Source organism: Cheilinus undulatus, linkage group 8, assembly GCF_018320785.1.
Source record: "Cheilinus undulatus linkage group 8, ASM1832078v1, whole genome shotgun sequence".
Lineage (NCBI taxonomy): Eukaryota > Metazoa > Chordata > Actinopteri > Labriformes > Labridae > Cheilinus > Cheilinus undulatus.
Genome location: NC_054872.1, coordinates 39,995,325 through 40,013,292, shown reverse-complemented (window position 1 = coordinate 40,013,292; position 17,968 = coordinate 39,995,325). Strand labels below are relative to the sequence as shown.

General features: G+C 38.0%; 1 protein-coding gene across 1 annotated transcript in view; it reads right to left on the bottom strand.

The window, feature by feature from the left end:
* xrcc1 (X-ray repair complementing defective repair in Chinese hamster cells 1) overlaps positions 1–17,968 on the bottom strand; it is a 41,876-nt gene that overhangs the window by 18,856 nt on the left and 5,052 nt on the right. Inside the window, exons 5-10 of the mRNA XM_041794203.1 lie at positions 17,646–17,720; positions 14,994–15,117; positions 14,708–14,814; positions 12,685–12,847; positions 12,364–12,607; positions 9,929–10,045 (exon numbers count right to left, since the gene is read on the bottom strand). Of these exons, the coding sequence (XP_041650137.1) occupies positions 9,929–10,045; positions 12,364–12,607; positions 12,685–12,847; positions 14,708–14,814; positions 14,994–15,117; positions 17,646–17,720 (830 nt within the window). The remainder of the gene's footprint in view (positions 1–9,928; positions 10,046–12,363; positions 12,608–12,684; positions 12,848–14,707; positions 14,815–14,993; positions 15,118–17,645; positions 17,721–17,968) is intronic.

The window sequence follows — 17,968 nt, the reverse complement described above, 5'->3', positions numbered from 1 at the left end:
TGTATCAGTCAATAAAATCAATAAAAATTTACAAATGAACAGATCTTAATTTAACCAGGGTGAAAAGAACTGAAAATCTCAAATGTACAAAAAGCAACTGCATTTTTCATCCTCATTACTGAGTTCATTCAAGTTTCCAATCAAAAACTTAACTTTTGTTTTCTTGATGTTAAATATTTTGTACACATTTGTTCAATGATTTTTTTTTCATACTGTCCTTAAATGCATCATGATAAGACAGTTGGTCTACCCCTAAGTAAGCTAATCAACAGCTGTTCTACCAATTTCAACACAAATTACAATATTGAACCGATTTCTTTTAAGTCCCTGCAAAGGGATAAAAAAACAAAACACAACATCTCTATTTTAGGTTTGTTATAAGACAAGCCACTATGTTATGAACCACCAGGCCAAATTTCAGTTATAAAAAACATTTAAGTTTGTAAAATTCAGTTTTAAAATCATGTAAAATTAGGCAGTAAAATGAGCTCAGAGACAGTAGTTTGGGACTAAATCTACTGATTTCTGGTACAAATCTACCTGCTATGATATTATCAATGACCTGTAGGCCACCGTGGCTGATAGATTTGGAAAATTTACCTCACAATGAACAAAAACACGGGGTGTAGCTGGCTCTTAACTTTCAATGAAGGCTGTAACATCAGCTAACAGACTATTGAGATGAACTGCTCAGTGATTTTCGGTTCTAGCTTGGGGGGGATCCCCATCAAGACCAGCGATGTCATGGACTAAGATATCTGCCCTGCTCAAATAAAACCAAGCCAGGAATGAGGTGAACGACTTTCTAACAGTGTTAATCAAAAATTAATTTAGATCCCAGTGTTTTCATGTTTATAGCAACCTTATTCCAACATATCTTGTGTTTAGACACAAAGTTTGAATTTACAGGGACTTTAACTAACAGGACCTACTCCAAAGTTAAGGACTGGTTTTCATGGACTTTTTGAGCAGAATAGGAGCTGCTAAAGCTAGCGAGTGTATGCTGCTCTGAGCTTTTTTGTTGTCAAGCGGTCAGTCTAAGGCAGGCTGCTGCATTTCATTTTATTTTGGTTTGACTAATAAAGCTGATGTGTTTTGAGCTTATGAATCGATTAACCTACCGCTAAAGTCCTCCTAAGACTACCTGTCTGTGTCGTTACACTCTAAGCTGAGGAGAGACACAGTGACGTCTCCCTCTTCGGTTGACCTGTGATCATTTTCCCATTCACCAGTATCACTGACTGTTTGAATGATGATTACAATATAAAAGGTATGATAACTGTGGGGGAATTTTATCACCATTATTCTTAATACTGGTGACCATTTCACCTCTGTTATGCTCATTTTACATGGATAGGCTATCCTTGATAAACAGACTCCTTCCCTAGGGTCTTGAAGCTGTTTCTAAAGGGATCAAGCTCGCTCCCTCTCCAGAGATACCTTAAGTGAACCCTCAGTGATTTATTACAAGAGAAAAATGTGAACCCAAAATTTATGACACACGATGGAGTACTTTCCTGTTTGACCTTGTTGTATTGCTGAGGACACAGCTCTCACTTTGGTGATCCTGGTCCATGTAGTCCTCAAAAACAGTGCCTTTACTATTCTCCAAGCCCACAGAACAAGTCCTGATTATATGAGTAACCTACAAGTAGTATTGATTGTCTGATATACTCAGGGTGAGGAGCGAGTCCCACTTTGGGAAGCAGCAGCTAGACTTTATGCAGATGATGTGATTCTGTTTGCTTCATCAAACTATGACCTCCAGCTCACACTGGAGCAGTGAACAGTGGATTCAAAAGCAGTCTGGATTAGACTGAGTCATGGTTCTCTGCCTAAAGTGTGGATTACCTTCTGAGTTGGAAATAAATTACTGCCTAAAGTGATGGAGTTTAGGAGCCACAAGTTTAACTACAGACTGGTGCAATGTAAGCAGAACCGAACTGTCTACATGTTGAGGTAAAGAGGGAGCAGAGCTGATGTTAAAGCCAACAATCTACCACTTCATCTTTATTCTAAGTCTCACTTTAGTCAGAGGTATTGGGTATTAACCAAAAGAGAGCCATGCCAGTTTTAAGTATCAGAAATAAATTTCCTCTGCGACATCTGGGAAAAGCCTTCAAGCACAAACAGCCAGAGGGAGTAGAAGTAAAGCCACTGCTGCTCTCCTCTATCAAAACAAGTCAGTTTTTCCTGGTTTTAGTATTCGATTATCATGCCTCCTGGGTGCCTTCCTTTGGGGTTTCCTGGGCAAGTCCATTTAGTCCACTGAGACCCAAGGTTACTCTCTAAATGCACTGGAGACAGGGCTTATCTAATGCGGATTTGGACCACTTCTGCATCCCCTACAGAGCTAAAACAATTTATTTACTTTCTTCCTTAGCCTACTGCCACAACAAGTGAGTGGCAGATAAGCAGAGAAATTGGACAGATGAAAATTTGGCAGATTAATAATTAAGGAAACAATCATAGCAGCCTGAAATTTCATGCATTTTTTATGTAGCAAGACTTCAGGATGAATTGCGGGACCAGAACTTTTGAACTTGACATACATTAAATATGTTTTAATTGGGCTGATACTTTGGCCAATTCCTCTCAAGTGTTGCGGGGCTCCATTTTTAATAAGATGTCTGATTATTCATTTAGGTTATTGTGATTGGACGTCACAGAACTGCTTGAGTGCTTTCTGCTCCTCTCCATTTATCTCTGGATCCTTGATTGGATAAAGAGAATGGGGAAAGCAAGTCTTAGTTGCTTTGCTGACGTCACACTTCCTTTACACAAGTATCTACGCATGTCATGAGCTGAATAAATCTAGATCTGCCTCAGTGATAAAGTGTGTGCGCATGATGGAGCAACAGTTTGAGAGTGTCAGTGTGCATATTTGTTTGGGTACTTGTCATCATCAAAGTAAGTGGTCCATTTAATTACCCATAGCAGATGCAGCTTTTAAATAAAGGATACATCATCAAAGCTGTACACTCAACAGGCTGCACAATAGCAGGGCTTACCGGGGGAATGGATTATTCTGGCAAAAAGAGAGGGGGGTGGTGTGGGTGAGAGATCTTTAGCTCAATCAGATATTGACAGAGACATGTGACCGTGAGCAGAATGATGACACAGACTGCAGTGAATATCTCATTTCAATTCACTTTTTGAGCATCAAATTTCATGAAACACAGCAGCGCGTGCCATCAATCACCAGCAGTAATTATTTTAAAAGCTTTACACGTCTCATATGAACACCTTTCTCTCAAGAACAATCCAATCTAAACTGATAGTGAAGTAAAAACAGATTTCTTAGCCACTTCACATCTCTTGACAGCAACAATTTCTTTGAAATGCCAGTCTTATCGCACTGACTATTTATGCTCAAAGGTTTGAGAATGTCCTCATTGTACTGAGTCAACAAAGTGTTGCAATTATCAAGTAATTTCAAAGTTATTTTACAACTTCATAAATTTGCCCCTGAGATGATAAAACCAAGATGAAGTTGAGAACAAAAGTGGCCAATTAAAATTGGCTGTTTGATGAAACCAACAGTCCAAAACTGAATTAGACTTTAACTATTCAAAGAGTCTCAGAGAATCTACTGCTCACATTTGAAAAAGCTGTAATCAGTGAATCATTGATCAAAACTTAGTCCATTGGAGGGATTTCCATAACAATCATTTGCCAAGTAACACAAAGAATTACAATCAGCCGGAGTTTGTATGGCATTCAAGTCATATTTTGGGGTTTTGTTTTGCCCTTTAAACTTCGTATGGCTTACAGTATCTGATTTACAAATACAAAACAGAACATCACATGAAAGTCTCATGGATCTACTCAAATGGTGGATTTTTCTATGCCTCATGACTGAAACTACTTTAACTATAAAATTTACATACATTTCTGTGAATCTTAACAATGAATCATCTCCAACAGACAAAGTATTACACCAACAGGGGCTGTAACGACATTGCATTTAAATACATGTACTTTGATAGGGAGTTGGCCTAAATTTGAAGCTATAACAGCCTCCATTCTTCTCAGGATGCTTTCCAAAAGATTTTGGAGTGTTTGAGGTCAGGCACTGATTTTGGATGAGAAGACCTGACTTGCAATCTCCATTCCAGTTCATCCCAAAGGTGCTCAATGGGGTTCAGATTGGGGCTCTGTGCGGGCCAGTCAAGTTCTTGCACACCAGACTCATCAAACCATGTCTTTATAACCACACAGACACAGGCATGTTAGAACAGAAAAGGGCCTTCCCAAAACGGGGACCACAAAGTTGGAATCATAGCATTGTCCAAAATGTCCTGGTATGGTGAAGTATGAAGATTGTCCTTCTCTGGAGATAAGGGGTCTCGCCCGAACCCTGAAAAACAGCCCCATACCATTATCCCTCCTTCACCAAACTTAACATTTGGCACAGTGCAGTCAGGCAGGTAACGTTCTTCTGGCATCCGCCAAACCCAGATTCACCCATTTGACTGCCAAACAGAGAAGTGTGATTTGTCACTCACAGGAACACTTGGCACTGGGCTTGGTGATGTGAGGCTTGCAGGCAGCTGAAAACCATCCATGAAGCTCAAGTCGCAGTTTTTTAACTTACATTAATGCCATTGAAATTCAGAATTCTTAAGCTATGAAATCAGAAGAGTACCACACTTGAAGTCACTGAGCTCTTCAGAATGATCCATTTTGCATCAAAAATGTTTGCAAATGGGGACTGCTTGACTACATGCTTGATTTTAAACACCAGTGGTGACCTTTTGATTAATAATAATAATGCATTTCATTTATAGGTGCCTTTCAAAGCACTCAAGGTCACCTTACAAGAAGAAGTTCACAAAATAAAGACATTACACAAGTATACAAGCTAGCAAGAAGTTAAAACAATTAATGAAACAGTACAGACTGGAAATGATGCGGGCCACAGAATAGCGGAATAACTGATGAAAACACCTGAATTCAATAATTGACTGGTGTGGTGGAATACTTTTATCCTTATCATGTATATTGATCGTGAAATTTGGGGTCCATGCCAATACAAATGAGAATTCTTTTGGTATAACACAGACCATGAAAACATACCAGTTTGTCCAGAGGAGCACAGCCTCTGCCCAATAATTAATCTCTTCTCTGAATCAGCCGTTAGACACGTTTCATGCCAGAAGTAAATTGTTTGGACACAACAAACAAACATCAGCTACTGACATCGGTCCCTGCCAATATTATTAGTCGATGTCTGTCAAAAGAGACAATGTTAAATCCATGAATCTGTGCATCCTTTGTTCATAAAATATTAAAATAATTCAAAACAATTAACCATTGCACCACAACGCTGTATCATTATTCCTGATGCCTGCCACTGCTTTCAAACGGCACAGAAACCAAGCTAGTTGAAACATCTGCATGGAAAAGAATATAAGCCCCATAAAGAGACACCAGATTTGTCTCCAGAGTACCACACAATTACACACATAGGGAGGGATCGGCAAAGAGAGCGAGAAAAAAAGACAAGAATTGACAGAAAAAATAAAAAGAAGAAAAAAAAACTTAATCTGAGAAATGTGAGCAAGGGAAAAAGAAACCACCGTTAGAAGCTCTGCTACTTAGTTTCTTTGCACCTTGGATGAACTCAACATTAGGGCCATTTTTTGCTGGAGGTATAATGAAGCACAACTGAAATCCTTTCAGGGGACTGAAAGATTCAAGCAGAAAATAATTCCTCACTTCTATTATGAACAAAACTTTGGAAAGGACAGTGGGAGATGAAACATCATTAAGTCCAAAAGTCACTCTTTTTTCTAGATGTTTCCTCAATATTTAATAAATCAGGCAACTCTTACTCTTTCCTTCAGTCATGCCCCTCTTGGAGAGAAGGTGTTTGTGTGAGGGGAATTTTAAGTTATACTTAATTAAGATTGTTTACTCTCATTTCACCATGATGTATGCTTGTATGCATGCAATCATGCAACTAAATAGCACATTTTTGCATCTATTTTCACAAGTTACACTTGAGTATTTTAGAAATAAAAACATATAGTTGTAACTTTAAAACCTATATTCCACTATGTCTTTAATATAAAATGTTATGTTTTTATTACTTTACTTTTATTTTGTCAATATCAAATCTTCACAAATTAATATTAGGACTTAAAGAGAAGAAGTTTGCTCAAAATCAATATTCAAATAAACAAAGAAAAGTAGATGTCATGGAAATACCACAATGAAATGTACAGCAAGCGTCTTACAGCCCTGCTGCAGCCCTTATTATTGATTTTAACAAAAGTGCCACCTCTGATAATGAAAATAGCCAAACATAGTTGTGGCATCTGTAATGGCCAATCAGATTTAAAGGAGGGCCCAGAGCACAGTCTGGCCAGTCCTCTACCCCCTAAATCATGTCTCCACAGCAGTTCAGGCCAAACTGAATTAATCTCACACTGATCAGTTTGGCAGTAAATGCAATCACAGATCATCAACTACTTTTACTAACTGCAAACATGAAGCGATGCTTCATCAGACCATGCATCTCTTTAGTCTAGTAAACCTGAACACACAGATTGTTTGACTTTTAGGAATAAGAGAAAAGTCTGAACTCTTTTGGCACTTTTGGCTCCATAAAAGTTGGATGTTGAGATGAACGTGTCAAGTCTAATAAATGCTAACATTGATGAAAAACTTGATGTATGATTTCCTCAGGGTTTGAATAGATATGAGTAAGGCAAAAACTCCTCCTGTGCTGATGACCATCGTCAATCATCAGTGCTGACGTATGACTGTTCAACTGCAAGATAAGCCTCCAAATCCATCACCACCAACGTCTGTAAGAGAAATGTGAACACTCCTCTTCCTGAGTGCCATTACTCTCAACATAAGAATTGAAACTGCTCTAAAGCTCTGGCTCACATGGCCTAATCACAATATCACAGGAGTATTAACACTGTAAGATGTACAACAAACTTTTCAGAATATTCATCAAACTCTTCTAAAAAGCTGAATTTCCATAATCTATTATTTATAATTACAAGTAGTGCTATCTGCTACTGTAGCTGCCTTTATTTCTTCATACTTAAAATATATATTTTTTTAAGTTATCGGTCTATTAACATCTGAAAGACAACTACTAAAAACAGATACATTCTTAAATTTTCAGGTAAGTAGATTAAAAAATGATTAGCTATTGTTATTGTTTCAGCCTCTTTATCTATTATATTATCAATACTCTAGTATTTAAAGGTTTCAATAGATTAGGGTCAGTTTCATATAGATAAGGACTTGTATTTTAGTAGCCAAAGTCCCTGAGCAGTTCGTACAATCTCCTCTCATTTCCACTTACCCATGTGTACAGAGGACAGTCAAGCAGATGTCCATTCACTCCTATGATAATCTACATAATATGATTATCAGATGTGGCTGCCAAACTCCTTGCTTCTTCAGTATTTTCATCTAGAATGTGCTTTGACTATGTTAAAAAATATTTCCTGAAGAAAACTACATTCCTTCACTAATTTGTTCCCATGCAATATTGGTCCTGTTTTCCTCCTGATAATTCTCTGAACACATATTTCAAACAACTAAATAGCAAAAAACATGCATATAACAATAGTCCCTCCCTCATGGCCGTAGGTATTTTCTATTGGGTCTCTTGACATCTGTTAAGAAATGCACGTCCTTTTGTTTGAAACTAATAGTGCCTCCAAGTAGGAGGAATCATGCGTGTATATTTACGGATCTGCAGACACCAGTCAGGTCAAAAAGTGGCAGAAAAGGGGAAAAAATAGCAAAAAGAGGCTGAAACAGGTTAAAGGAAAGTTGCAAAAATGTGTCACGGAACTGGGCGAAAACGTGCAAAAAAGGCAAAAAGGGCCAAAAATGTGCAAATTTTGATCTTTTCTTGCATTAATAATACATAAATACTACAATAATTAATCTAAATAAATAACTTTTTTATAATTAATACTTTCATTTCTTTTTCAGGACAGACAAAAAAACAACACGCTCATACACCACTTAAACAACATAAATCAACAAACTCATCACATAAGACAATATACACTAAACATACAATAAATAACATTTAAATTAGGAATAATGCTGCAACATCCTTCCAAAAGGTCTTCATCAATAAAAATACTGAAATTCATTTTTAAAATACAAGTTTACTCTAACTGATATCTTGACATACTTATGCCCTTTCCTACAACTCTCAAATTTCCCAGCCGACATCGAACATACCATCTTACAACCGTTACGTACCTCGTTACGTGAGCTAATTAACGTCTATCCTGCTGGTTTTAACACGGACTTCAGCTCTGAATTACGTTTTTTACCGTTGGGACCTACTACAAAGTTTGGGAGCGTTTTTCACAGCCCTTCAGAGCTGATAAGGAGAATGGAGTCTGTCTGGAACCTGAGGATGACTGTTACTACTGCTATGACACAGCTGCAGATATGACCCCCTCCCCTGAGGAAGACGGTGGGAGGTACCATATTTAGGTGTCATTTGATCCACAAAAGCAGAGGACCACTGTCCGCCACTTTATCATCAGCTTATATCGTTGTAGATCTGCCTTTTTAAAAATCATTTTTACCACTTATGTCATCAGAAATCAACAGAGAGAGGTGGTTAAACTTCCAAACTGAGCTGTGTTTGGTCTGTTTTCCTCCAAGTCACACTGACGTTCATGTTTGTTTGATACTATTTTGAGTCTTTTAACTGATCCGATAGATGTGCTGTCAGCGACACAGCTGCTGAATAATGTCTGCACTACTTCTGCCACGTCCTTGTCTCTGTCCACTGTTGTATTTTACTGGGAAATAAGTGTTCCCAAACTTTTATCTGGGAATATTCAGGCTGTTACCATATTGGTGTGGTTGTGTGGATGACATGATGGTGTGGGTTGTGCTCCTCGTCTGTGTGGGAGCTTTGCTCCACATGTATTTGTTTGGTACACTTTCACTAACAGCAGTTTTTGTTTGAAAATATCTTTCAAGAGTTGCAGTTATTTTTTTCAGTCACGCATCTTCACTTTTCAATACCTGTGATCATTGAAATGGCAGAGATTGAATCATTTCACAGTGAGTGGTTTCAAGAAGTATTGAAGTATCTTAACTTCTAACAACTTTATTACCTACAGGCAGTAATTTTATCTTCTGTTTGAAAAGTCTCTAGAGAGTTTAAAGTTGCTGAAAGAACTTATTTAATTAGAACCAATACTTTGACAGCTAATAGGACTCTTGTGTTATACCCCTTCATGAATATTGTCTGAATGAAACAGTTCATTGTCCTCAGATAACCCTGCACAGAGAGAGCCTGATGGGAAAAGGATTCATCTTCAAGTCAGACACAATCATTACAGGCGCCAAAAGTATGGAAAATTCCCTAAATGATAAATCTAGCCCTATACGGTATTGCACATGCACTGTACTGTTCTAATTTGGAGTTCCTGTTGCCCAGAATGAGAACTGTCCCCTACATTATTCAGAGGCAGGTTTTTGTGGAGTGCTGACAGAAGACCTTGATGTTGCAAAAGCTCCCCTTCGTAATGAGCCAGATAATTGGAGAGCTGCTGGATCCGGCTGGGTTGAATTTGTGATCACAGCAGGCATCAGCTGCTCAAGGTTACAATGTTCTCTGAAGCAAGTGGGCATCGCGGCGGTGAGAGGTGTATTTTTGGACGCTTCAATCAGTGGGAGTGCTGTGTGCAGATTGTACGACATCGAGGTACAGACGGGGCTTAGGTGAATGTATTAATCAGATGTGGATTCAAAACATTGGACACATGCTCAGCAGGCTGTCGTCATGTGAAAATGACCCTTTAACAAGGCACCAAATCCCATCCAGCTGTTTCTGAGGCTGAGCCGTAACCCAGGCCTGTAAGCTCTATGGTTATAACTTTGAATCACATCTTCTATCAACTTTTCCTTCTCTTACCGTTTATAGGAGATATTCTGTTTCCTCTTGTGGCAGTCCATCACCCACTCCTTGCGTACGATGATGCCTCCTGCTGATTTCACCTGGCTGTACTTGGGGGTGTTTGCAAAGGCACAGCTGGAGATTATTGTGTGGAGAGAAGCATGACAAAAAAAACACATGGTTACATCACTAAAAAGAGACTGACGATGGTGATAGTCTGTTCTGACAGCACAGATCAAAGTGAATTACTGTGACAGCTAACGGGGCTGTTGCACAATCCTGCTATCTGTTTCTATGATAAAAAATTAATTCTGATCAAAGTCTCTTATGGGGAATAACACAGATTTATTAAATCATATCTATTTTGTCAATAACAATAAAGTTATCTACACATTTATAACATATCAGTGACGCTGCAGAGATAATCAAATTTAAGATGTGATCGAGGTTCCCATCTTTTCCCTACAACTGAGATAATTCTCTGTAAAGAAACCTGTCCAAACTCATTTTATCTCCTCTGCTAAAGTAAAGTTATCATCTCTTTTTCAATCCCAACAGACACAGTCAAGTATTGATCTGTTGGCTCTTCTCCAGTCTGTTTTTCTTTTTTTTCATATTAATCTCTTATCTTGGTTTTTGAGAGGCTGATTTCTGAGCTATCCTTGCTGGCAGTGAATTATTACTTAAGCAACAATTATCAGGTGTGAGGGGAATAAAAAACTGTTATTACTGGAGTGGTTCTACTACTTCCACAACTGGCTCTTTCACTTGAAAGACCGGATCCATTCCCTCCTGACTAACCTGTACATGGGTTTTTGCATGAGCTTGTGCATCAAGATGTTTTGCCAAGTCTAACCTCCTTAGGCCTGAGCTTTTGTTTTGAATAGATTTTTAGTTTCTCTCACTTATTTGGGATCAGTAAGCCATAATACCTTTAAAAGCTCAGTCTTTTCTTTGAGCAGATTTTTATATACCCAAAAAGATGACTGCAGATCTCCTGAAGGTCTTTTAGCAATGGAGAGGGTTTAGAGCAGATGTTTGGCTATGTCAGAAATGTTCTTTTACAAAAAAAAACCCAAATTTCTGTAAAATTCCTAAAACATATTTTTAAAGTATCTCATAAAAGGTAAATCAAAGTTTATTCAAATACTCCTCAACTGTTTCAGAATCATTAAGAATAAACATTACAATATTACGTTCCCTAAATTCCAGGTAAATTCAAGCAAAATCCCAATAAAATTTCTTATCAAATTCCCAAGAATTTACAAAAACACTCCCAAAAATTCAATGAAAATGACAAACTAAATTTCGTAAAATATTATACCAGAAATATCAGTGAAAATACTTGAAAATTTCCAAGCAACTTTCCCAAAATATTTAAACTAATTCCCTAAAATTGCCATGAAAACTCCTGAATATATTTAGAAAAATTCAAACAATTGTGTTTTGGGGGGGGGGATCACTCACATAAAGCTTTCAATATCAACAATCAATAACCTTTCATAACAGAGCATCTGCCTGGAGCTTCATGCCGCTTTAAAATTGTGCTGTTGATATTCTTTATATTATTTTGTTTGATGCATTTCATTGGCTGTACTCTCGACATCATTGAAAATGAGGGAATACTCTCAATGATTTATTAAGATTGAATAAAGGTTGAATGAATTAATTTATGACGGCAGAGCGCCACCTGTAGCACAGACATTTTTACACCCTGGAGACACACAGACTTTGCATGTACAGTGATTGATCCTCTGACTGTTGATGGTGATATCAGACAGCCGTTTTTGTTTAAAGATTATTTTTGGGGGTTCTGCCCCCATCCAAGACAGCTATAAAGAGACAGTAAATGAAGAGAGAGAGAGAGCAGGGGGAAGACATGTAACAAACGGTGCTGGGACTAGAAATTGATCCCTTGATCAGTGCGCTGAGGACTTCAGCCTCATGGGTACCTGCTCCACCCAGGTCTTCTTCTCTGGTTAGAAGACTTTATTCACTCTATAATGATGGGACAATAGTGGCACAGTGAGATCTTCTTTGAACTCTCAACCAGAGAAAATGTGATGTAAATATTATATTAGTATTGTTAGACGGATATTTGAGCATCCTTTAAGCATCCTGCCCTCCCCCCACCTCCGTTTTGTGGTGAATATTTATGTTTTCTACATATTTGTAAGGTATGTTTATAATTTATGTCATGCCTGTTTTAATCAGAATAAAAATCATATTTTGGAGCACAACTATGGCTATAAAACTATTGTGTTCTGAATCCTACACTGAAGATATTTAAGAACAAGCTGCATTGTTCATTTATGTTCATGTAGTTTGACAACAGATGTCTGGTGTCACCTGTGTATTTACTGTTTCACTGCAAAGCTGTACAATGAGGCTACAGGAAACATATAAATGTTAAAGTAAGGACGGCTTAATTACACCTTTAATATCAAACTTACATGAGGTGTGTGGAGTCAGGTGTCCAGTCAGGTCTGTATTTGGCACCCATATCCAGAGCCTTTTCTCTCAGCTCCCCTCTGAAGGGGTTTTGGAAGCCGCTGAGAACAAACACCACCCCCTCCATGATGCGCTGGAATGGGACCTGCTGTGTGCTCTTGGATTTTGCTTTCGTTTGTTTGGGTTTAGGTTCAGGCTTGGGCTGACTTTCTCTCTTCTTCTCTGAAGACTTCTGAGCAGAAGAAGCTTTAGAAAACAGAGAAAGTCAGGCCGTGCTCATGGAAAAGAAATAAAATATGAGCAAAGGTTCACAAATGTTTTACCTTTGGCAGCTCTGGGGCTCGGTGTGCTGACCGGGGTCGGTTTCTGTTTTGGGGTTGCAGCTTTGCTCTCAGGTGAGCCAGCTGGGCTGAATTTCTTTGAGGGCGGTGGAGCAGAGGCAGACTGTCGCTCTTTGCTGAATTCAAATTTTCTTTTTGCTGGGGGCTAAAAAGAAAATATAAAAGTTAGTGACACAAAATAAACCTTTTCAGAAAAAAAATCATGGCATAAATCTGAAAAGACAGATTCAGTTTCGATGAAGATGAGTCATTTTCAAATGCAAAAACTTAAATGTGCAAAACCAATCATCCCTTTTTTGTTTTTCCTTTCCAAAGTCAAAAGGCCTTTCAAAAACGCTGACTATGACGCAGGTTGCTTCTGATTTAGTTTTCAAGGACACTGCAGAAAGAGGCACAGGGATAAATGTTATATCAGAGCAAGGTTGTTTCATCTTAAAATGTTTCGGTGAAGCTGAATCATGGTGCAAAATTAGTTTGTGCGTGCAGAACAATTAAATTCATGAATAATTTCTGAAGTGATTTTTATAGTTATGCTAAACTCCTGAAGTTGTCTGGGTGAGCTGCACGCATGAACACTAACAGCTGAATTTCTGACCCAGAACTCGATCTAGACTTTGAGTTAAATCGGAGTGAGTGTACACGAGAATGCATTTAATCAGAATTCACCAGAAGTGATTGTTAGAGGGTGGCAACCAAGAGACTGCACCAGAACTTTTTGCTGGGTCATAACAAGTTTGTCATACCATTTTATAGTCCATCTTTTTTTTTAATGTTTCAGAACCTTTATCCAGTAGTTCTCTATATAAAAAGTTCAGGAGGCAGCTGCCACTCTGCACAGACACCCTGCTTGAGTCTTAACAGATGAGCCGTGAACTCAAGGTAAGGAGACTTTGTGAAGAGGACCGTCTCCTTGCACAGATCAGGGGTCAGGTAGCTGTAAGCTTTGGAGATGGCATCAAAATTGACCTTGGCAAAGCTGCCGAGGGTGGCAGTGCAGTCCCTGTTGGATGTGTAGCACTCATCGATACCTGCCATCAAGAGCAGCTTCTTGGGAACGTGGTTAGACCAATACCAGTACCACGGGGGGCAGGAAAAAACCGCAATGACCAGTCACTGCGCAGGAGATTGTGTGGGGCTTTCTGATCTTGTTACCCCTTTAACCTCTCCTGATGGGACGATGGACAGCTTGGCCAGGATGATGGCTCCATGTATAGCTGCTCCACTTCTTTCGCCTTCACCCCCAGACTCACAAGGCCGTTGGTCACAAAGGTCTTGAGCCTGGTGCACCGACCGGACCTTGTCTGCTTCTGGACAGGCATGATCTTGAGCACCTCATGTTTCAGATCAGATCCAAGGAAGAAGTCAATGTTCTCACACTCCTTGATGTGCAGAGAGTACAGGTAGATCTCCTCCAGGGTTTTGATCTTCATGTCCTTAACAACACAGCCCAGCTTTGTGACTGGAACCCATTCCTTGTCCTCAAACTTGCCTCACTGAGTACTGCGAACCCTGCCACAACCTCTGTCGCGTCAGCTGCCACCAGCGCTGAAACCTCCACAAAAACCTCCTCTACCACTGCCATTTGGAGACTGTTAATACGCTCCATCATTTTACAACAAAAGTTAGTTTTCTTTAGAAACATAAATTCTACTCATTTTGTTAAGGGCCAAATGAGAACAACTTTAGATAAACACACTCTCAGCCATTATCAAAGACAGGAACATGTGTTATCTATTACAATAAAAATTTTTAACGTAAAAAAAATTGTTGAATGCGTCAACATTTTCCTTCTTTACTTTTGTTTTACTACTGCTCATGATGAGATAGGTATTCATAGTAGACTTTCTTACAGACTAAACTCTCCCTACAACAAACTTTCCTGCCTCTGCGTCATCTTCTCTCATTAACTTTTCTGGTGTCTAAAAATAAAGAAAAGTGTGCTCATTAAGAGAACAGCTGCTTGATGGCTGTGCTTCAGTGATAAAGTGACGGCGATGTTTAGTACCTGTGGTGAGGCAGAGCTGGAGGAGGCGGCTTGTCCTGATGAGTGGGAGCTGCCGCCAGCCTGCAGGGCAGCAGCGGCGTAACTCAGCTTCTGACTCTGAGGAGACACTGAAGAGAGAGAAGTGCTGGTGAGGGAATGAAATAGCTTGATCATAAAGAATGCCTTTGGATTTGTCTCTTGTCTCCTGGTTCCTTTAATGAAGCTTAAAGTGACGTGATTACTGCTTCATTGTTAGTGTGACCACAAAGACTTTCATTTGGCCGCATTGGCTGGTAAATGTGAATACCTTTAGGTGAAGTGTCGGACTTGGCTGCATTATCCCGACTAAAGAAGAGGCTGCCAGGCTGAAGGCTGGGCCCCGCTGAAGGAGACTCCTCCTTCACCCTGAACTGTCCCAGCTTTGTCAGTTTCTGAGGAAGAAGAAAGAGAAGTTTCAAAAGAAAAGATAGAAGCAGCACAAAAAAACTTGAGAGATGATTTCATAACTTTTAAAGGTTTTGAAGTTCACAGGATGGATTGAGTGCCTGACTTTACAGAAACGTCCCATTAAAGCAGGAGAAACCTTGTTCATGTCCAGGAAAATAAATGGGACGGATCAAAAATCCTTTATTGTACTTGTACATTTTAACCATAGAATTAGCAAAGCTACCTCTAAAAGTTCAAGCATCCACAGTTACATTTCACTACAGTGTATTTTTCAATTTTATTTTGTTGCAGCCTGATGCTGTAGTCATTTAAATGAATTCTTATTCTTATTAATCTACACTCTGACCCAATATGAGGAAGTGAAAACAGAATTTTAGAAATTTATGCAGATGTATTAAAAATCTCCCTGAACACTCTCGTAAATCAGATTCTTAATCTTACTGAGATTTTCCCACTTAAATAAATTTAAATACTTAAATAAATAACTGTAACATCCCACTGACATAGGTATTCAGACCCTTTGCAAAAACATTTGAGGTTCCTCATGAGTTTCCTGCTGCAATAGGTCTTAGATGTCATGTTTTGTTACATAATTGTTTTTTCTTACTTATTTGAAGAGTTCTGCTTCCATTTTTGTAAATAATTATCTCTATATTGTTATTTTTTATGTAGTTAAACACTTTTATTTTAAATTTTCAGTTTTCACCAGTGGCCCTGTGCCACTGTTGATTGTTTGCAGTTGTTGCTTCTGCTTCTACAGTGCACTGCAGATTCAAATATCTAATTCAAAAATATGAAATTTGTTGCTAGGACCTGTTTCCATGTAAAACCAGCACAAACTTGAAATAAAATTAATCCACCTTATTCCTGGGGGTCTACTGTAATTATGAATGTGGGTGGAACTTGCGGTACTATAAAAATAAAAGCAAAAACACGATTCTTCCAAGGTCTTACTAAAGTGATTTAGCATAAACAGCGGCTGTTTTTAAAGAAATAAAGATTTGCTCAAATAAATACTGCTTCATTTTTGTTAAATCAAACATCTTGCTAAAGGTATCATGAGCTGAAAGTTATAAATTATATTTTCTGTAATGCTTGGTGCCTGTTGCTGTTTGTGGTACTAATAATGTGACAGTGTTAAATATACGTCTTTAACAGCAGTGTTTTAAACATGCTGCTGTTTGATGTGGTGTGGTTCTATTCAGCCTGATCGACAACATTAGGAACAGAAGTTTAACCACACACAACAGCATTATTTTGTATTAACAGAGTACTAAACACTTTTGTACCCAGCTTTGATATGACTTAGATCAGTGCAGATTTGGATCTTTATGAAAAACATCAGCTCTCTTTTAGTCCCAACTTATGCAGTAAAAATTATCCAGCTGTCCCAAAACCTCACCATTTATAAATCATGAAGGACTGTTATCTTTTTGTGTTTCATCTGTGGAGTAATTAGCAGCAGGCTTTCAGTTTCTTAATTTCATATTGAGGAAAATATCCTATTATTTGAAAATAGCCTGTTTCAAATGGAAAACGTGTCTGTTTGGACATATGTCAGCCGAATTTTACATTTAGTTGATTAAAATGACAGATTTGACAGTTTGTCTGGTGATTTAAATTCATTTCATGGCAAAAGTGAAAAAAGAAAACTCTTAAAAACCAAAGTATGTCAGTGTTTGTTTTGTTGTATTTTGGTCGTAAATGTTCTAATTAAAATAAAAAATAGTAAGAGTTGTAAAAATCAAGAACTTATCTTTGTTTTTTGATGTAATCGTGAATGATGCCAGTCAGAATTAGTTATAAATATCGTTGCTCACTATATATCAACCCTTTTACCCCCAGATGTGCATAAATACCTAAAATAATCTTCTTTTTAAAATCAAAAATAAAATGTATATATTATCAGTTATTGGCCATCAGGAGTAGGAAATGATCGATTATTGGTTAAAAAAAACTTAGGCATCATTAAATAATATCCCGATTGTTTGCATTTTTTGTATTGTTTGGTCTGGAATAAGAAATCATGTTTCAAGTTTACAAGAGCTTTGTGTATCCTCAAACATAATACCACAAAAAAAAACAAACAAACAGAATTTCAATTTTTACTTATAAATTTTTTTGGAATTGATACCAGGTATGGAGTACATATGTATAGGAACTGAAAAAAGTGGATCAGCCCGTGTCTACACACGTCATCAATATACTTGGGTTTTAGACGTTAATTACTGAAATCACCCTCTATGCAACATTGTACTTTATGTTGTATTATTATTATATTTTTTGACAGAGTACTTTCTGATTCAATGTGACTGCTTCATGAAGTAAATTTCTTGTCTGGTTCTTATGTGAGGAGAACGTCTTATACTTCACCTTTTTTGTTTTATGAAAAACTGTTTTGAAATCTAAGATCTAAAACTTGGCAACAACACAGTCATGCTGATCAGAGCCCATCTCAAGGTCTCTTATGAAAAGAAGATTAATTAAAGACACATCTATGGGAGAAACTTACTGGAGAGGATGTTGGAGGATCATTTTTGTCAGGCGGTGAATGAAACTTAACAAAAGCCAGTCCATATGCGATGTTCTAAATGAGACAAACACAAAATCATTTCCCATTTAATGCAATGCTTACATAGTCTGTTTTTTTAAAGAGAAGTGTCCATTCATTCTCATCATAATATTCTGAGTTTGTCAACATTTTTGATAATTATCAGCACCATGTGTTTCCAAACAAACAATTTCAAAACTTAAAAAAAGCTACTTCTCTATCAGTCAAATACTCAACTCATAATAAATCCTGATTTTACCAAAAAAGTTCCCTCAAGAAAGACA